Source organism: Choristoneura fumiferana, chromosome 23, assembly GCF_025370935.1.
Source record: "Choristoneura fumiferana chromosome 23, NRCan_CFum_1, whole genome shotgun sequence".
Lineage (NCBI taxonomy): Eukaryota > Metazoa > Arthropoda > Insecta > Lepidoptera > Tortricidae > Choristoneura > Choristoneura fumiferana.
The window spans coordinates 11,567,826-11,589,356 of record NC_133494.1 but is presented as its reverse complement, the minus strand read 5'-3'; the positions used below and the strand labels follow the sequence as shown (position 1 = coordinate 11,589,356).

The 21,531-nt window shown below is 39.0% G+C and overlaps 3 protein-coding genes across 3 annotated transcripts in view; 2 read left to right on the top strand and 1 right to left on the bottom strand.

The window, feature by feature from the left end:
• Positions 1-5,575, top strand: part of LOC141440910 (short-chain dehydrogenase/reductase family 16C member 6-like) — a 19,318-nt gene extending 13,743 nt beyond the window's left edge. Inside the window, exons 4-7 of the mRNA XM_074105504.1 lie at positions 1,158-1,277; positions 2,556-2,717; positions 3,314-3,513; positions 5,053-5,575. Coding sequence (XP_073961605.1) covers positions 1,158-1,277; positions 2,556-2,717; positions 3,314-3,513; positions 5,053-5,155 — 585 coding nt within the window. The 3' untranslated portion in view covers positions 5,156-5,575. The remainder of the gene's footprint in view (positions 1-1,157; positions 1,278-2,555; positions 2,718-3,313; positions 3,514-5,052) is intronic.
• Positions 5,576-5,626: 51 nt separating this feature from the next.
• LOC141440908 (chitinase domain-containing protein 1-like) lies at positions 5,627-9,491 on the bottom strand. The gene is made up of 6 exons (XM_074105502.1): positions 9,093-9,491; positions 8,590-8,770; positions 7,856-8,062; positions 7,378-7,539; positions 6,383-6,620; positions 5,627-5,822 (listed from the first exon to the last, which is right to left on the bottom strand). Exons 1-6 carry the CDS (start codon positions 9,345-9,347, stop codon positions 5,681-5,683), a joined length of 1,185 nt encoding a protein of 394 aa, XP_073961603.1. The 5' UTR covers positions 9,348-9,491; the 3' UTR covers positions 5,627-5,680.
• Positions 9,492-10,566: 1,075 nt separating this feature from the next.
• On the top strand, positions 10,567-21,474 carry ChLD3 (Chitin and LDLR binding deacetylase 3). The gene is made up of 10 exons (XM_074105474.1): positions 10,567-10,674; positions 10,838-10,910; positions 14,029-14,201; positions 14,747-14,883; positions 17,110-17,235; positions 18,120-18,328; positions 18,414-18,533; positions 18,769-18,926; positions 19,998-20,242; positions 20,951-21,474. The coding sequence occupies exons 1-10, from the start codon at positions 10,623-10,625 to the stop codon at positions 21,227-21,229; spliced, it is 1,572 nt and encodes a 523-aa protein (XP_073961575.1). The 5' UTR covers positions 10,567-10,622; the 3' UTR covers positions 21,230-21,474.
• The last annotated feature ends 57 nt before the right edge of the window (positions 21,475-21,531 follow it).

The window sequence follows — 21,531 nt, the reverse complement described above, 5'->3', positions numbered from 1 at the left end:
CAGGTTTTCTAGCGATGGTTCTTAGACATGTTTTATCAAAAATCGGTTCAGCCGTTTGTGAGATATTGAACTGACTTTTTCAGCTGTCCTCGCGTTAAATTAAGGCGAAATATCGCTAGATGGCGTTAGTATCGAGATGTCCGTTTGACGTACGTTAGTCTTGCTGCGATGGGTGGGATGGATGGGATCATTTAGTTACCTATTTCACCAATCACAAATGTGACGCCATTATCAAAGTAACCAACAAGTCTGTCACAGAGACCCATTGCTTAGGACCACGTCTTGTCACAGGAAACAGCAGCACCGAATAAACTACTACGCTATAATAATTTCTTTAAAGATCGATTCGAATTACTATTGGATAAAGTGGGAGGGGGTCGCAGAATTGCTTTTCGTATCAAATAGTCTTAATCCGGCACTGAGTTTGCCTTTCGTATATAAATATAACGTTTTAAGCATGCATTTTTTGACAGGCTTACAGAAGACATGTACAGATCTAACAGAGGAAGGCTACGAAGTGGCGAGCTACGTCGTGGACCTGGCTGATCGGGCTGCGTCTACGCAACCGCCGAAAAAGTTAGGAAAGAGGTTAGTAAAGTTATATAAAATCCCTGTACGAGTGTAAGTTATGAGGGTAAATTTAACTTTGCTACCTACTCGTTGTAGATGGCGGTGTTCGCTTGTACCGCGGTAATGCATGTTGTCTTGAATACATAAAAAATATCAAGTATCTGTGCTTAAGTTTCGTCTTGATCAAATATAAATTTTCTGGCATAAATATATTCTATAATTAATTAATTAATAAAGTTCGGCAAGTCGGCAACTACATAAGTATTTGATGCTTAGATTGCTCGGCCCGGGAAAAAATGTATTATGTATAAGGGTTACAATATAATAATTCGTCAGTATCTTTATACTTCAATTAAAATCGATGCAAACAAAATGCCCCTACGTTATATTTCGTGTTAAATAGAATATAAAATTATAATTATATAAATTCGTTCTATATTGTAATGTATAAAAGCAAGAACGTTATATTTGCCAGCTAATTTAAGCAGATTGTGGAGTGGAGGTCAATTCTAAATTTGTAACACCGCATATACCTATACTCTAACTCATTCTCAACAAATAAAAAATCATAAATTAAATATTCGAAGGTCGGAAAAGTGGACGTTCTGATCAACAACGCAGGAACGGTGTTCGGAGAAACTCTGTTGGAACTGAGTGACACGGCCATCGAGACAACTTACAAAGTGAACATTCTCTCACACTATTGGGTAAGTGCACAAGTGCATGTTTTGCAATAAAAATTGACCGCTCATTAAGTATTACTCCAAGGTTCTTGAAAAAAATGAGTTAGTACGTCAGTTGCGTAAATGTTATAAGAATTAATAGTATTGCAATTTAAGCAAATTATTATTACTTGAGCGTATAATGGCATGTGGTAAATAATTTAATTTTGTATCCAGCCTTGAGTCGCGGAAAAAACATATTTAAAATGTGTAATGTTGTAATGTATTATTAGTGTAACTAGTAGAGGTTACCTACTTTAGAAGCGCTACAGCCTCTAATGTCGATCTATTTAGTATCTTTTGTCAAATTAAAATTGAAGTCCATCTAGGTACATCATCGGGTCTCTACTCGGATCATATTATCCTATAGTGATAATGCGTTTGAAGAAGATTTGTAACATGTGATTGTGCGTCTAGTCTCCGTTAGGCTCCGTTTCCACTTGACATGTGCGAGGATGTATTGCGAGGAAGGTTTTTCATGAACCAGTAGAAACGCTTCATCTCGCCTCGCTCCGCTCAGCTGTTTCCACCAGACATGTGCTGTGCGAGGATAGGGAAAAGAACTGTTTCTATTGGTTCATGCAAAACACATTCCTCACACATCCCTGGTTGCAACGCAGCGTTAGGCCACCACGGCTTCTTAGCTTCTTTTTAGGGTTCCGGAGCCAATATAGCAAAAACGGAACCCTTATAATTAGTTTCGCCAAGTCTGTCTGTCTGTTTGTCCGTCCACGGCTCTGCTTTGCGACTATCAATGCTAGAAAGCTGTAATTTTGCACGGATATCTATATAAACTATGCCGACAAAATGGTACAATAAAAAAATCAACAAAAATTTTTTGGTTGGGTACCTCCCATTGACGTAAAGTGGGGGTATTTTTTTTTTTCATCTAACCCTATAGTGTGGGGTATCGTTAGATAGGTCTTTAAAAACCATTACGGGTTTGCTAAGACTATTTTTTGATTCAGTGATATGTTTGCGAAATATTCAACTTTTAAGTGCAAATTTTCATTAAAATCGAGCGTCCCCCCCTACCCTAAAATCTAAACCAGTGGGCGGAAAAATACACAAATACAAGGAAAACTATAACGGCTAAGTTTGAGAGTAAATAGCAGCCTAAGGTATAAAATATATAAACTTGGAAGATTCCGTATAAAATAGGTACGAAAAATATTACTTAATTTTTTCGTAATGGCTACGGAACCCTATTTTGGGCGTGTCCAACACGCTCTTGGCCGGTTTTAATTCAACTTCTTGTTTCAGACAGTGAAGGCGTTCTTGCCGGACATGATCGAGACGGGCAAGGGGCATGTGGTGACCGTCGGCTCCGTGGCGGGACTGCTCGGGACCTACCGCTGTACAGACTACAGCGCCACCAAGTTCGCCACCGTCGGCTTCCACGAGAGCCTGTTTACCGAGCTCAGGGTATATACCAGCATATAGAATGTCCAATATAGGTAGTACCGTAGCAACTTAGCGCCATCTAGTGAGTAAATATAGGAACTCCAACCATCCGCCATCGAAGTGTCTCACTCGGGCGCAAGGCTGCGGGTCCACTGAGACGGAGACGAGCGGAGCGGAGAGGAGACGTGTAAGAATCGACCAATCATAATGGTTGAAATCCACATCTCGTCTCCTCTTGACTGTTTCCATTGAAGCGGTGCGGCGACGTGATGTGGATTTGAACGAATATGATTGGTCGATCCCTACACGTCTCCTCTCCACTCCGCTCGTCTCCGCCTCAGTGGAGCCGCAGCCTAAGTACCTACAACTTCCGACGCTACCTTTGGACTTCGGTCCCCAGGCATAACTTTTTGACACTTTTTGTCTGTCCCTGACTGTTGACTGGTTCCCTTAATAGGATAAGTTCACCTTTGTACATATATCTCAATGTTTGTCAATTGTGTTTGTTTACTTATTTTGTACAATAAAGAGTTTACATACACATCATAACTTCTGCCTGGAGAGAGACACGTTGTAATTAACATTAAATTAATGACAGACTCATTATTAATTTCTAGGCTCATGGGCACACCACGATCCACGCGACACTAGTCTGCCCGTACTACATCAACACGGGCATGTTCGACGGAGTGACCCCGCGACTGATGCCCATGCTGGAGCCCGAATACGTCGCCGAGACCATGATTGACTCCATCCGAAAGAACGAGGTCAACTGTATCATGCCTGGATCTGTTCGATACCTACTGCCGCTAAAGTGGTAAGTATTCATCATCATCGTCATTGTCTCACTGCTGGACACAGGCCTCCTCTCAGAATAAGAGGGCGTTCTCTCGCGGGCCGAGTGCGCATAGGAAACTTCACACTCACCATTGAATTGTTTCGCAGGTTTGTGCAGGTTTCCTTACGATGTTTTCCTTCACCGTAAAGCTCGTGGTAAATCGGTGGTGGTAAAAAGACTCAAGAGGTCGAGCTCGAGTTTGAACCCACGATCCTCTGCTTGAGAGGCCATAGATCAAAACTCTAGGCCTGTGTTTTGTGAACGTACCATCAGCCAAATATGTGGTCTACCACCCTAAAGCTGATAATCGTTTGCATGTCAAAAAACAATAATGCCAATAGACGTGTCTGTGAACTTGAAAGTTCGACTTTAGCGACATATTCATTTGATAGGAACTTGTTTAAAAATTGATAGACCACTTATTTGGCTGATGAACCTAATCAGTGCCAGCTAGAGGCCCTAGCTCGCTATCTTTTGTCAGACCGCGAACTGGACGCCAGTAGGCAGCGAGGCCGGCAGTGGCGGATTGAGCGTTTTGTCTGTTCATTGCGTGTGCTGCTAGGTGACCACTGTGCGGCGAGTGTTTCGGCCGCGCAATGAACTGAACTCACCACGCCGCTGCCCGCTGGCGCACAATCCACATCACCATCCCTTGGAAATTGTTATTTTCTGGGATATAAACTATCCCATGTCCTTTCCAAGATGTGAAATTAACTCCCCAACTAAATCAGTTCAGTGGTTTAAGCGTAGAGGTAACAAGACATACAGGCAGTTACTTTTGCAATTATAATATTAGAAAGGAAGTAAGGGTCATTACCATTGTTTATAGTAGGTATAGTAGCTATAAACCTTCAGATTATCTGATTTAATTAACCGCTACACCACTCTAAGTCGGCCTTGGCAGGATGTGGGGAGGCTGCCCGACCTAGTTCTGCCAATCTGCCAGCCAACTAACCACTACTTACTGTTTGCAGCAAACATTTAGCTTTAGGTTTTGGTGCTTACTTTTTGTCACCGAAAACAAAACACACGAGTATTTGTTTATCGTAGAGGAAGACAGAAAACAATAGACAGCAGACGAAAATGATCTAGAATGTGGCTCTAAAGCGTTTCATTTTTCGGTTGCCGTGTATAACGAAAATCAAAGGACCACACAACCACACGAGTCGATTTTCGTAACACACGGGAAACGGCGAATGATACATACGCTTCAGAGCCTCACCCAAATTTTCCCAGCATTTTCCGATAATATGTGTCAGTTACGAAGAAAGTCCTCACTTACACTCCCCTTCCACTGCAAGCGGAGCGGACAATCCGCTGCGGCCCCCCTACGGTGTCCATTTAACTCGCAATAGCGAATGCTAACTCGCAATGCGTCCAATGAATAAGAAATCATTACCTACCCTTTTTTAGTGGGACGGCAATGATTTCTACTCCGTCATGCAATCTACAAAACTTACACAGCTTTGTAAGTTTCACTGGGAACATAAAAATTTAGATTTCTTTTTATGATTTCAGCCTACTCCCAGCAAAAATGTGTTGGGACCTGATGCACCGCGTCATGAAAGGACCGCAATCTATGATGGAATTCAAGGGAAAACCCAAAGTAGCCGCCAGCTAACTTCATTGAATCGAGACATAGAATATAGATAATAGCATAAAGCATAATACTTGTTACAACAAGCGAAACTTCGACGGTTTACTCTGTCACAGGAACATTTTTGAGCTTTCGTGAAAGTTTATGCATAGCGAACAAGAACTTCTACTGTCGAATAAACAAATTAAAGCATGCTAGAAATAAGTACAAGAGGTTCGTTTCTATAAATAAGATTCCTGCAAGCCAAGTAATACGGGTGTTGGTTGATTTTGTAGTTCATCAAAAAGGCAAAGTACAAAATTGATTGATGACACAAGGCCTTCACTTTCAGATTTTGATTTAGTCCATACCGTAGTAATATAAATTAATTAGCGAGTTAAATATCGGGAGGGTATTTTAAGAAGACTGAACTGTACCAATAAACATTTAAACTCCCGGCGGAAAGCTTGTTTCATTTCTTCTCGTCTTTATAGTTTGGTAATAAGAATCCAAAAGTTCTAACACAAACATTAATTTATTAGGATAACTTAAAATTAATATCACATAGAATTAAAAGAGGTCATAGAAATAATCGAGGCCTTGCCCTAGCTCCCAGACGGCGACTCCGGTGCCGTACTCGCGCGCTAGATCAAGCCGTTTTTGTATAGAATATAAAGTGGGGAAAAATATCTTCTTTGAACCCTGGGATGTCCTGTAAATGAAGAATAAGTTTTTGCAATACACTTCTATATTTTCCTATCTTTGTGCTTCTATTCACCTGCCAGGTAATCGGGAAAGTTAGGCGTGTACGTAATAATAAATATCAATTTGAGCTTTACGCATATTTATATAGTTGATTCTTCAATGGATGCACCGTCTGTCTCGATCGCTTGGCAGGTAGAATGTTCCACCAAGGTTTTTTTTAACTTCTTAAATTATATATAATAACTTCGAAAATGTGTATCGTAGGAGAGGTAGGTATAGGACCAGTTTTCAATTTGCCTCAAATACCTACTTAACAATGTCAGCCAGTTATCTTACTATAAGTTATGTTATTCACTACTTTGAATGAATCTTTTAACTCAAGAATAATTAACAACAAGAATGTTGTAAGAACTTAAAACTAGTTTTATTTTCAGATACATGCCTTTTGTTCAAATTTTTACAGTGGCATGGCAGTAACAGAATGCGAATTTAAAGCAAGGTAAGACTTCTGTTTGTTTCACACAGGTAAACTTAAGCCTAGAAAAAAAATGGAAAAAGAAATCTTACCGGATTTCCACATAATTCTCAGCAGTGTTATTGTTATACGATAGCGCCTGATTGCTCTTAGCGTTCTTCAGGAGCTCTATATACTCGGTGCCTACAATCGGCCCACCCCCGTTGGCCGTATACGAGTTTCCATAGAAGTTCAAACCCAATAGGATTTTGGAACGTTTGGAGGGATTTTCGTCATCATCTATTAGTTTTTCTACGCAAAGTCTCATCCAATAGAGAGGTGCATTGGGGCCTAGAAAAAAAACATGAGCAATGTCTTTAGTCAGAATTTTTGTAAAGTTCTGTACTTAAAATAACAAAGACTAAATCTTTACATTGTTTCGTCATTTTACTCTGTTTTTCTGAGTATTTGTTGTGACCAACATACAGTTTTATTTAGCATTCTATTTTTACCCGACTGCCCAAAGGAGGGTTATATTTTTCAAGAACATCATGTTCGTAATATAAAGCATATCAATATACAGGTTGTTTCTTTTTTCGACTGGATGGCAAACAACCAAGTGGGTCTCCGGATGGTAAGAGATCACCACCGCCCATTAACATCTGCAACACCAGGGGTATTGCAGATGCGTTGCTAACCTAGAGGCCTAAGATGGGATACCTCAAGTGTCAGTAATTTCACCAGCTATCTTACTCTCCATGCCAAAACACAACAGTGCAAGCACTGCTGCTTCACGGCAGGATTAGCGAGCAAGATGGTGGTAGCAATCCGGGCGGACCTTGCACAAGGTCCTACCACCTTATTTACCTTTTTTCCTTTTTTTTACCTTTATTATATTTTATGAGTAGTTTTATACACAATGTATATTTATATTATTTTGTCATCATGATTGTTAAAGATCAAGGTTAGAGTTAGATATTATAAAGCGGAAATTATATAATAAAATATTTTTTTATATAATAAAATAGATATACTTTAGTGGTAATGTAGAATGTAGATATGCTTCATTTTACTTTGACAGTAAAAAAACCTTGAAAGAATGTGTTACCTGGTTTCTGTGGATTAGAAAAGTCATAAGTCATTACTGAAACAGCTTCAACATATGGGTAGATATCGTTGAAAGCCTGAATGAAGAACTCATCAGTCGGATAGCCTCTGAAGGGAGGATAAACTAGGATTAAACTGAAGTCATCTTCACTCATTTCTAGACCTGAAATTAAAATTTTCAATAAGTCAGTGGCATCATTGTCATTCATGATTAAGGTAAGGATTAAGCATACATAATTGTTTTCATCACACTTGCTCATAAACAGTGTCCTAACATAAAGAATAACTTGATTGCAGCCACCTAAATAAAACCCAAGAATCTTTTTTGCATATTACATATTCTGTTGTGACTTGTATCCCATTGGTTCAAAACACCCTAGTTGCTCAACAAGTCGTCAAAATTACCCCAATCATGACCTAGAAAAGATGCAATAAAAGCTAAAATGAATTACAAACTAACCAGAGCGCATAACACTTACCAAATTGTTGTATAAACTTAACAGACCGGTCAGCATACTTCCCGATCTGCGATAGCATTTCTAGCACTACACCATCAAACTTCCACTGTTTGCAAGCCTTCTTCACTTCTTCAATGAGAGCTTTCTGTTCAGAGACAGATGAGGGCTCCGTGAAAAATGCCTTGAGATCAGACAACTGCCAGTTGTCAAAAAGGATTCTTGGAAGAACTGTAAGCATTTAACATAATAATTATGTGTGCATCCCAAAATTCCCATGAGATCAGCTAGGCATATTTGGTAAGGATTTCTTACCCAAAGTTAATAAGGACAGTTTGATTTTTGGGAATTCTTATGGGTTATTTGGTTAAATCCTGGCATTTCAATCAAAATGCTAGACTTAGGGGCTGTTTCACCATCCATTGATTAGTGTTAACTGACGGTTAAATGTGATGCCGTCTTTATTTGTTTTGTTTGAATAGATGGAGACAGTGTCACATTTAACCATCAGTTAACACTAATCAATGGATGGTGAAACAGCCCCTAAGTCTTGGCAAGATGTGGGGTGGCTGCCTGACCTAGTTCTGCCAATCTGCCAGCCAACTAACCACTACTTAGGGGCTGTTTCACCATCCATTAAGGAATGGTTTATGCAAGCAAAGCCACAGGTAAAGGTTCATTAACTTAATAATTGTATGAACAAGTTTGAGATAAGTTAATTTAGTATTTCTGCTGTATAATTAGAGAACTGTACTTACTCTTCAAATTATTATCAGATCCCTTCTGGCGCAAGGACTTCATCCAAGCATGGTCCACATCATGCAGCCCTGATATGATGTAAATATTAGGACTCTGTCTTTTAATCTGGAGCCACACTGGAGAAACATAGTTAAACTTTGGGGCCCATGTCTTTGCCACATCATAACCTTTGTTATTCCACTAAAAAAAATCAACAGCCACACATAATTTTTAAACTTAATAACTTCGAACAATGTACAAGTGGTAAACAAGCTTGATGTTGTATTATGGATATAAAACAGTTATTTTATCATTGATCAATTTCAAAACATGGCACAAAACAAACAGTTTCGTTAGAGACAAAGTGATTGTTGATACAATTTGTTTATTGTTTTCATGACAAACTTGACATAGAAACGCAAGACACAACACAAGATCCACACTGAATGTGGTAAACTTTCTAGAAACAATTCAAAGAGAACAATAAATGATGTCCGCCGTAAAATTAATAATGTATACGTACCGGCGTAACGTAGCCAAGGACAGCGTTTTCAAATTTTCTTTTAGATACGTCCTGGTGATACGTGGCATGGTATTTAATAATATCCTTTACGAAAGGTGCTTCATTCACCAATTTCCTATCCAAAACATTGTGCTTTCTTGGACCTTCTTGCGCTTTCACGCCTTTCTGCCCTTTCTTATCCGACGGCGGTGATAGTGTGGCGAAACTAACGTTAAGCAGAATTAAAACGTGCAGAATCGTGTAAATACATCTCATTTTCTTAGTTTGTTATCACACGTCGTGTGAAACAGAATAATATCACGGTAAATAGTTATATATCGCAAATTTATCGACTGGCAAAAAACAATGAGCGAACAATCAATTTGCCGGCCGCACCGCACCACAGATTAAGCAGATGGTTTATCTTACGTCAAAGTAAACGTCAATCAATTCAGTACGGTCCAAATAGTAGCGAGCACGTATCGGTTCAGCACATAATATAATATCCATGAAAGCTGATTAGAAAATTAAATTACTCTATATGTAGGTACATGTTTCGTCTTCTAACGTATCAGTCTATAAGTCTCTCAAAGGGCCGGCAACGCACCTGTGACACCCCTCGTGTTGGCAGGTGTCCATGGGCGGCGGTGATTGCTTTCCATCAGGTGACACGCATGCTCGTTTCCCCCTCTTATAAAAAAAACATAATGAAAACGTTTAAGTCGTAGTAACTCCAAAAATGTGGGCATTATTGTTGAACTTTCGAACCGCACCTATGACTCAGGGTAGAAAACATAGTTTTAGTAAATTTAGTATACCTAATTTATTCTCAAACACATCATATCACCCAGCATTTTTTACTAAACACAGATTAGCAATATGAGCTTTTATTAATTCCAGCTTTAGCATGAGATTTAAGTACATTACCTACCTACTTACTTATGTGGAATGTTTTTATTCATCGAAATTCAGTTTAATTTTAAATTAAATCTTGCAAGCAAACGAGCAAAGATACCACCTAAGTGAACCCTAATCGAACCCATGAAGACCTTCTGCCTATTAGGCCCAAAGCAAAAGAATACCTACCTACCTACACCTACTCAAGACACCACACGTTTTTTTTCTAGCTCCATATTTCATCATCATCATCATCATCCCAGCCTATATACGTCCCACTGCTGGGCACAGGCCTCCTCTCAGAACAAGAGGGCTTGGGCCATAGTTCCCACGCAGGCCCAGTGCGGATTGGGAACTTCACACGCACCATTGAATTGCTTCGCAGGTTTGTGCAGGTTTCCTCACGATGTTTGCTCACGATGCTCCATATTTACTTACGTAATAAATATGCCAATTTATTCAACCTGCAAACTTTTACCTTCCTCCTTCTTCAACTTAACTTTACTGCAACGAGTTGTTACCGAGCTATAATCATTATCGTTCCGACTTACCGGACGACTTCATTGGTGGTGGTATCCAGTAAAAGAAAGTAAGTTGACGTACGATAATGAGTTGTTGATAACTCAGTGTTTCTGCGGGGACCGAGCTTGCAACATGCGACACCTCTCACGTTGTATCGCGATTTTATTCACGTGTGCGATTTTAGGTAGTCTCCTAATTAATTATTAATAAAATACGTACCTACTTACTAAAAATGATCGTCAATAACTCAGACAAACAAAAAACAATCCCTTAAATATTCAGTCCGCTCTATTAATTAGCAAAATGTGTTTTGTTTAAAGTTTGTGAAGTTTTTGTTTTCGTTACAGAAGTGCAAGGAAAACATGTGAACAAAAGAAGCTCCGGAAATTTAAAGTGTCCCGAAACTGGAAGATTTTACAGGTGTTCATAGCTTTTTTAAATACTTTTGTAATAACTAAAGAAAACTAATGTCCTCGTGATTTTTTTATTTCTTTTAAACTCTAAGTAAACTCCACTGTTGATACAAATTTCTTGTAAGACTCGGGTGGACAGTCGGCCCGTTAAAATGGTAACCAAGTTGGAATGTTGTCACTGTAGCTGTAGACATTTATGAGGGTTTACTAATGTTTTGGCGAAAATTATTTAGCAAATTATTAACTCCCAAACTATTTATTCCATACTTTTATTTAGGCGAAATTTCATTTCCCAATTTAACATTCCGCACTGATATCATTTCCCAACTAATGATTTGATAAATGATTATTATGCAAATTATTACCCGGGTTTTTTTTAAGATGTCATTTGTGTTTTCGTCAAATGCGTTGATTGGCATTCCTTAATTTAGCAAGCAAACAAGCAAGCAAGCCATTCATATTTTCCATTCTGTTACAAAAAAAAAACTAACATCCCCTTCGCTCCCGCCTTAGCCTTAACCTATCCAAGTCGCTTCTGCCTAGTCTAGTCTTGTTCGCTCGCTTCGCTCGCTCACCGCCACATAATTTAACATTTATTCATTTTATTATATATCATAACTGATATACCTACCTTATGTATAAAAATTAGCCAAATGTTATATGACTATTTGTTATTTGCCTTAGCCATAATCATTTGCTACATAATTGTTTGCCACATAAAAGTGTGATAAAGTAAAATTTTGCAATATAAAAAAGTTGCGAAATAAGAAAAATGCAAAGTAAACTTATGCCAAGGATTGGTTTGTCAAATGAAACTTCGGCGAAAGGTTGGTTGCTAAGTGAAATTTGGCGAAACATATTTCGCCGAAAAGGCAGTATGTACACCATTTATGAGTCCACATAATATTTTAAAAGTTGATTAAGGGCCACTAATGCCTAATTAAGTCGAAACGTTTAAGGTGTTAATTTTTTTTTGGCCCATCCAACTATAACTTCTTATTTGTTATTTGCGATGGATTCCTTATAAATATTTGTAAAAGTTAAATAGTTGGAAAACAATTAAATATAACAGTGGCTTAATTTGTTTGCTTGAAAGTGAAACTTTAATACTTAATCGATGGGTGGTCAGAAGGTGGTCAGTGAGCGAAGAAAGCTCAACTCAGCGCATATAATGGGTGACAATTTTTACCGTTCGAATAGAAATCATTATGTCATTGCTCAGTATCAGCTAAGGTGAAATCGCTCTTAATAAACTGGTCGAAATTTAACTGCTTAGTCATCAAATCACTCTTAAACAATTTATATACGATACATATAGGAACCTCTACCTACCACAGTGGTGATCGCTATTTAAGTATCGATTAGTTAGGGCCGAAATTCCAATCCTCAGATTGAATAAAGTATCTATGTAGTAGCTTCCACCTATTTTTGACTCTTATATTCACTCTTTGTCGGACCCTAACTGATTGCTCCTCTCATCTCATCTCTTGCTTTTTATAGCGGCAACACTTCTTATTGTTATTTTTACTAATTATGTGTCATTGCTGTTATAAATAAATTATTTTCTTTCTTTCTTTCTTTCATCCACTCAAAGGTTGACTGGTAAAAATCCCTTAAAGGGATAAGTCCGCCTTCGTACAAGTATCTCAAATTTCAATAAAGAGTTTACATACATACATAGGTACACATACTATTTTTTCATAGATCAATTCATAGCAGGAAATATAGAATCAGTAATTAATTATTTATATCCATCAAATAACTACTTAAGTGATCCTAGAATAAGGGGCTGTTTCACCATCCATTGATTAGTGTTAACTGACGGTTAAATGTGATACCGTCTCTATTTATTTTGTTCGAATAGACGGAGACGGCATCACATTTAACCGTCAGTTAACACTAATCAATGGATGGTAAAACAGCCCCTAAGTATTTACAAACAAAAACTTGGCACTCTTTTCCTTATAAAAAGCTTTATGTAGATAGGAGGTATACCTATATTATGTCATATTATATCAAGTGCTGTAAAAAATGTGTCCTATAATTTCTATAATGTAACTGCTGCTCTAACTGTGCTGTAATAGTTCTGTTATAAATCTGTTGCTCTTTGATCTTTGTTATGGATTCCTATTCCTATTTATATAAAGTTGGCTGTCTAAGACTGGAGCCATCTCTGCTATACGTAATGCTTCGGGTTACGTACCTATAACTATAGTGGTTGGTTATAATGAAACATCACGACCTACTGCGGTCAAAGGTCATCGTAGGTGCAGCCGTAACCGTTTGGTAACCTTTAGGAATTTCAATCTTGTAACTTAGCAAAATAGACGGTTAAACGGTTTAAAACTGTGTGAGATTTCAATGTCTAACTCTACTTGTAGGTAAATCTTCATTTAAGTTCTTAAGAGGGAATTCTAGCAAACACTCAACTCAGCGATATTACTTCGGGCCTTATAGAATTGTCTAAATTATCTTCGATATTTTTAGATAGCTGAGTACTTATAGGTATTGCTTATGTAGTTACAGTGCGAGTTTGTGCGTTTGTGTGGATTAGTCCTTTCCTTAGGTTCTGTTAACAGTCTGACACTGGCTGATGCTCTATTTATTTTTACATTTTTAGCTTAATGTAATGGAAGTATAATGGTCATCTTACTTCCTTACAAATTGCACCGATTACATTTCCCTGGTCGTTGCCCGTCCGACTTTCGCCGCAACCTTGACTGACGCTACCGTCCGCCGCGTCCACGTTTCCGCCAACTTTCGCTCTTTCATCAATATTTATGGTGACCGTGAACTTATGTAACGTAGACCTTTATTCAATGATTATCTGGGCTTGTCCGGATCGAAGGACCATCTTCTTTCGAATGTTATCTTCTTTCAAAATGGCCTCTGTGGCCACTAGTAGTGTAGATAGATCATTTTCGTTAGGCAAATAAAGTGGGAGACGCGTGAGCTAGAAATGTATGTCCGTATGTCGCTGATAGATAAGATAATGTAGTAAACAACCTTTGAAGACATCACTATTGTCACGTTAAAAATATATACAGTAGCGTTACGTTCTGATGCCTGCTTAATTGATACAATCATCATAAAACTCAGGCTGAATAATAAATTTATGTTGTCAGGGACCCAGACCGCACAGAAGAAGCAACATGGAGGAGCGACGAGTGTGCCAAATACTACCTTTGCTTGGACAGCGAAGTATTCGAGTTCCACTGCTCTCAGGGCCTGCTCTTCGATGTCAATCGTCAGCTGTGTGACCTGGCGCAGAACGTGCACAACTGTGATGTGACCACAGGTTAAAAATAATAACATAAGTACAGCAGAGCTCAAAATATGCAACGCAGGACGTCGAGGAAACGGCGGGGTCTCATCTACCTACCGACTGACTTGCGGGCATGTGGTGAAACCTTATCATCCTTTAATTTAGAGTCATTAAGGTAGTCCATCGATTTGGTGTGTAAATTGTATTTGGTTTGGTACACAGATATTTAATTATTATGATAACAAAGGAGTCCGAAAGCACTGTCGTGTCTACACAATAATTTAGCGTTGAGCGAGATATCTCTAGCGTTCAACTGAATAATGACTAGATAATATTAATATTACTAAACATAAAACTCTCATGAGGCTTGATTTATTAACTCATATTTCACACTGTTCCGATCTTTTCAGAAGATCTATTATTAAAGCGTAATCGGAACTAGGTAAGTAAGTAGTCGGACCGTTTACTGACATAAAAACGTGAATTGAACCATGTCAATTATTAGTTTATGAATAAGAACTGCTGTAATCTAGATACTTGACTTGACCGCATATTAACTATCTTTACATGTTATCCAGAGACTTTGGTCCCGCGACCGTTACTGGAAAAAGCGTCGTGTGCTAACGAGACTCACCTCGCCTGTGCAAACGGAAACTGCGTCCCTGCCGAGTACTTTTGCGACGGTTCCAACGACTGCACTGATTCCTCAGATGAAGTAACTACTTACATACTTAAATTAGATACGAAATAGAGAGAACCCTGTCCTGAGGCCACAGTTTTCGATAGTGGCACACATTTCGACCACGCAAACGGCAACTGCATCCCTGCCGAGTACTTCTGCAACGGCTCCAACGACTGCACTGATTCTTCAGATGAAGTAACTTGCATACCTACTTACTACTTTAGATACTAAATAGAGAGAAATTTATCCAGAGGCCACTATTTACAACGGTGGCACACATTCTGACAGGGCTAACTGTGGCTGCATCTCTGCTCAGTACTTCTACGTACGTCAGCTTCAACGAAAGCTGATTCATCCATAGATACGAAGTTATTTGTATATTACTTAAGTAAGGTATACTGTAAGGTATTTGGGCTATCACGACAAACAACTGGCATGTGTCAAGTGGTCGTAACTTCCGTGATGGCTCTATAACGACTGGTGCTCACTCTGGAAACAAAGTAGGTAATTTGCCGACTTTATTTTAGTTCCGAGTTTAGTGCCGGCCGTAACGTCCGTATAAGTACTTAATGCGCCTAGACACGCAACTGCTTCAACTGCGACAACATGCCTGTCATTGTATCTATTTTAATAAATACATCCGTAATTGTACGGATAATCTGATCCTGTACGTACGGCATTGCAATTGGCTTTGGTTGTTACCTGCCAGGCGGGATTTAGGGGAGGCTACAGCCCCGGGGCCTCCACAAAAGGGGGGGGGCTCAATAGAGACTCCGAAAATGTATTTTTCAAATTCCGACGAGTACTTAAACACTAGTACTCAAATTTTCCTTTGATATTTTTTTCGCTGTTTTACCTTTACCTATAGAAATTTGTACAAACATAAATTTTATACTGTTCATTTTATTTGGAAAATAGTTTTTGCCTCCACTCCTTTGTTGCCCCAAGGCCTCCAGACCTCTAAATCCGGCCCTGGTTACCTGATCCTGTACCCTTAGTGTAAGTTTTCGGTTGCAAAATACGTCCCGATCGAACAGCGCCTCTAGCGGAACGTTTGCGATGTTCGTGTTTCCAAACAAATTGAGATTTTAACGCGAACGCGATCGAGACGTATTTTGTAACCGAAAACTTACACTAAGGGGGATTTAAGTCTACATTTGAGGAAGCAGTTATCGTAACAGCATCTACTTGGAAATATTGGTCAATTCAAAACATATTTTTATTAAAGTCATGTAAGATTGAACTCGTTCATCTGTAGGTAATACTAGTGCCCAACTGTCCAATCCAGTCTAGCTTTCACTTCACCACACGTTACATAGACGGAGGTTAACTTTGACCAAAGACATAACAGTGTCGAGACAGTTCACTCTAGTACTCGTAGGACAGGCCCCTATCCAAGATGCATACCAGAGTAATCGCTGAACAAACCGAGTGTAATGTTATTCCACCCTACGCATGGCTTATTTTTTTTGGCTTGCGGATAACGTCTAAAAATATGAAGCAAAATTTCATTTGGAACTTTGTCGCAGTAAAGAAAAGTACTGCGACAGTTAGAAAACTTTCTATGTTACAATAACGAACTAAGATTGGTTTTTTGGAATCTTTTTGTATTTTTTATTTCAATTCCAATTTTTTTTTACTTTTACGGTCATCCCGTAAAACCTAAAATTTAGTTTGTGACCGTTTTCAATTTTCAAACAAACAGTCTTAATTTGATGCTAAATAACGATATCTCTTGTCCGGGTAAGCGGTTAGTTCCAATGGAGTGCCGAAAGTTTCTCGATGAGGGCTACGGTATAGATGTCGCTAGCAAAACAAGCTGAGATATGTGGTGCATAGGGGAAATTCGTGTCTGTGCCGTTGTCCAGCAGTGGTGTAGCGGTATAGCACGTGGCACGGAATGCCGAGGACCTGGGTTCGATTCCCAGTGCTGGTCTTATTTTTCTGGTTTTTCTGTGCATCTATATTTTCAGTTTGTATTTTCAATAACGAACTACTCAAAAATAGCCTAACCTATTTTTAAGCTTGACTGCACACTGTGAGTTACATTGAAATAAATAAACAGCCGATGTATGCCCATATTTATTTTGATACCTAGACGTTTATTTCCAAAAAAACTTGCCAAGCTTGTCTCATAACCGTGCTGCGTACCTAAATATGCCCAAAAGCGAGTCTATCTTTAAAGTCACATCTTTGCTCACTCACCACGTGCTACGCTGCATTTACACTTTCTCTGAACCTGACCAAGCGTTTTCTCAGGGCTGGTGCGATGGCCAGTTTGACCCGAACTCCGCGGAGCCTTGTGACCCTGGCATGTGTCAGCTGCCAGACTGTTTTTGCTCCAAAACCGGCAATGATATTCCTGGGAACCTTATAACAAGCCAGGTGAGAAATTATTGACTTTTAAACTAATGGGCATTGCTTATACTTGACATAACGATGACATAACACTGAGCTTTCGTGGGCTTATGTGCGTCGCAGTGCGAACTCTCGAAATATAGGCTCAATCGTCACTTGTTGTGATATTTTTGGAGGCGAAGTGGCCACTTTGCGTAGCTTGCAACCTATACATACAAAAATAAAAGTACTGGCTGATCGGCCCTAGAAAGATGAAATATTGCATATAGATCTCCATTAAGACGTAGACTAAGAACGAATTTTTGGAACTATCCTCTAAGGCCATAGGTCCCAAGCTTTTATAATTGCGCTTCTCCTGCCTTTTTTCTTAAATCACCTTTGCCTATTAGATTATAACCTAATCAACAAAAAGTTGGAAAACCCCCGACTGTCACTTCAAAGTTCAATATCTCAAAAACGGCTGAACCGATTTTGATAAAACATGTCGAAGAACCATCGCTAGAAAACCTGCTTTCAAATAAAAAAAACCTCATTCAAATCGGTCCACCCGTTCAGGAGGTACGGTGCCACAGACAGACAGACAGCCACACACACGCAGACACACATAGCGGTCAAACTTATAACACCCCTTTTCGTGTCGACGGTTAAAAACTACACCTAAGAAGCTGTAACACGTAACACGAGCCACTGGGTTGCATTTCAGAATTCGTAATGTTGACACTTTCCTTTTTATGCTCCCTTTGAAACACTACGCTCCAGTTTGACAATCTATATAAGCAAGTCTAAGGGGGTTAAAATAGGGCGGACAGTTGTATGCACAGACTACAATTCGCAGCTTGTGATTGGCCGGAACTTTCGTAATAAATACGATACTATAATATTTTGCGCTTAAATTAACTTTTTGACCGTAGATTCCTCAAATGATCACCCTGACCTTTGACGGACCAGTAAACCACGAGAACTGGGACGTGTTCACCAAGCATTTGTTCACGCCGGAAAGGAAAAACCCAAACGGATGTAACATAAAAGCAACTTTCTTTATATCGCACCAGTACACGAACTACAGGCATGTGCAAAAACTGTGGAACGACGGACACGAGATCGCTGTCAACTCTATTACGTAAGTTAATAACAAGATGTTTTATTAGTGCAATAAAATACTTAACAACTATATCCAATGATGTGACAATAATTGCTATCTTCAGGCATCGAGGCCCAGCAGAATGGTGGTCCAAAAACGCAACGGTAGAGGATTGGTTTGACGAGATGGTCGGTCAAGCGAATATCATAAACAGGTTCGCCAAAGTACGCATGGAGGACTTCAGGTACCTAATCGAGCCTATATGCGTTTTTGTAATATCGCCCGGTGTCGCTTTTACAATTTTGCAATCAGTTGAACGTACGTTTTTCTTTTCTACCTAAAGTTTCGAGCGTCGTAACCGGCAGTGAATGCGACCTTTTATTGTTTATCCGGTTCGAAGGACCATCAAGTTTCGTGATTTAATTAAGGTAGGTAAGTTATAGGTAGAAATAATTAAGCCACCTTTTTTTTGTTTCCAGAGGTCTTCGTGTCCCGTACTTGTCAGTGGGATGGAACCGCCAGTTCCTCATGATGCAAGAGTTTGGATTTGTATATGACGCGAGCATAGTTGCCCCGGCCATTGACCCGCCGTACTGGCCGTATACACTCGACTATAAAATACCGCACATGTGCACCGGTAAAGTACAAAGTAACATCGTATCGAAAATTATAGGTATTTAGAAGGATTTTCGGATTCTTCATTGGGTACATATTATTTAGGCTGTAAGTTCTGGCGATATTATACATTAGAGCTGTCTAGTTGCTCAAAAAATCTGAACACGAACGTATGGTCGTATCGTATATGCAGTTCAGATATTTTTAAGCACATCGACAGTTCCGATGTTATGTTGACGACTGTACGCAGGTAGCTTTACGAATAGTTACGATATCATTCCCTGTGTTTCATTCCTATAGCGACTCCTTTTTGTGTGTGCATTCTTTAGTGAATGTAACCTTTTAACAGGCGCTTTACCTACGTAAAGAAAAGACGATTACCTACTGTTTATTGTCTGCGAGACATCTTTGACTCTACACTACATGTAACTAGACCGTGTGAGTGATTAAGTAACTGTTATGAGCTGCGATTGTTGGCTAGAAAACGTTACTTTGTGTTTATAGCAAGATGCACAAAGTTAGTAATTACGTAATAATGGTAGTAAAGTTGTAAAGACGTTGCTTTTCTACCGATTTAAAAATGTAAATTATTTCCGTATGTCGTTCATATCGACACGTGCAAATTTGTTACCGGTTATCATTTTATTATTTCCGAATAACGTCATGCAATCGCATGTCATGCGTGTAGGTTTATGTTCACGAAGCTTTTTCTAAGAAAGTTAATGGCTGGAAAAGAATCCTTAACTAGTTAGATACTCGTACCTATCGTATTTATAGATTTGAACAGTCGTTTCCGTGAAATTATTTCCTGTAGGTATGCCTGGTTATGACTAGACAAAAGTCGCTTTAGTGCTGGTTTACCTACACAGCGCCAGTAAAATCAGGCTAGTAGGTAGTATACCATTACGGCGGTCGATGTATCCCTTGTAGTGACTCGATAGCCTCTCGGTTTGTTTTCGGTATAACCTAGAAAAAAAGAACCGAGGCAAGAGGTTCACCGCACCGTCGGTCGCGCGTATTCGTGGCGTATTATGGCCCGTTAGGCATTATCGCTATATATGCTGTAATATTGCAACTGAACTCTCTTTTTCAGGAACTAACCAGTACTGTCCGACTCGCAGTTACGCTGGCTCGTGGGAGATGGTAATCAACCCCCTTATAAATGGCGATACTAGTTGCACCACTCTCCAATACTGCCCGAACAAGTTAGTCGACAAAGATGTCTATGATATCCTCGTGAACAACTTCAAGAGGCATTACTTGAAGAATAGGGCGCCGTTTGGCATACATTTGGACTCGAATTGGCTAAGGAATACCGAGTATTTGAATGCGTTTAAGGTAATTAGTGGACCTATTAATTATGTGGCTATTCTAGAGATAAACTCGTCTCGACAGGTCTAGATAATAAAGAAAAAACCAAGGGCGGATCCATACCGTTGTGGGCACGATGGGCATGCCCCTGGCACAACCCTAATAGACTTATGATGACACACTTTCACGGTCTATCGAGATGCTTGGATGGCCAATGTCTTGATGCGCGGAAAAAGGGAAATGATGAAATTCAAAAGTCGTTCATGCATGAGTCATGATTGTTCATGGGCGAGTTCACGCTCCGACTCGCACTTGACCGATTTTCGGGTGGCTGTGACCACAACCTTTTTTAAGGTCTGGATCCGCGCCTGGAAAAAACACGTAACGATACCATACCTAGTGTGGTGTCCAATAGTCATGGTCATGGTGAAAATAAGAAAGTGTGGTAAGGTACAGTATAGAGCGCCTTAATATAGATCTACATAGTTTTACAGGAGTTTTTAAAAGTTAATTATAGGATACATAGTGGCATTCAAGTAGTGTTCAACTTTTAACTTTCTACTAAATATATTTATTTGACTAACTTAATATTTGACTAATTAATTCTGTTGTAGATAAGTATATTTTTCAAATCCATAACCCTCCCTTTTAGAATGTCAGACTGTAGGTCTATTTCTGTTTCATTTACATACTAGCAACTTCTACTGGTACACTACATTTTTTTTTTACTTTCAGAAATTCCTCACTGAAGTAATGAAACTACCAGACGTGTACTTTGTGACATATAAACAAGTTATTGAATGGATTAAGCAACCAACTGATCTGCTTCAAATTAAGAGATTTAAGCCTTGGCACTGCAAAAACAACACCTTTGACGACATTGAGTATGCTTGCCACAAACCTAAGACATGCAAATTAACATCAAAAGTACTACAACATGATAAATATATGATAACCTGCCATGGATGCCCACAGAGCTATCCATGGATAAGAAATGAATTTGGCTTGGATTGACTATTTTCTTAAAACAAAGCAACTTAGTTACCAGAACAAATGGAGCAAAGAATGAATAACATGAAATGACTGTTCCATAGTATTATTTAATGTAATAGGACTTTAATGTACTTGTTAAGCATATGTGCAATAATTTATTTTTCATAAATAAGTAATAAAAAAGTTTTTTTTTTATTGAAAGTCCATTTGTGATATAATCCTGGATAACCTGGTAAAATAAATCTTAAATTAAGTTCAGCTCAATGTTTCAGGGTAAACTTGATTTAATTTGTGAGTTATCCAGGTTCATTTCACCATGAGTG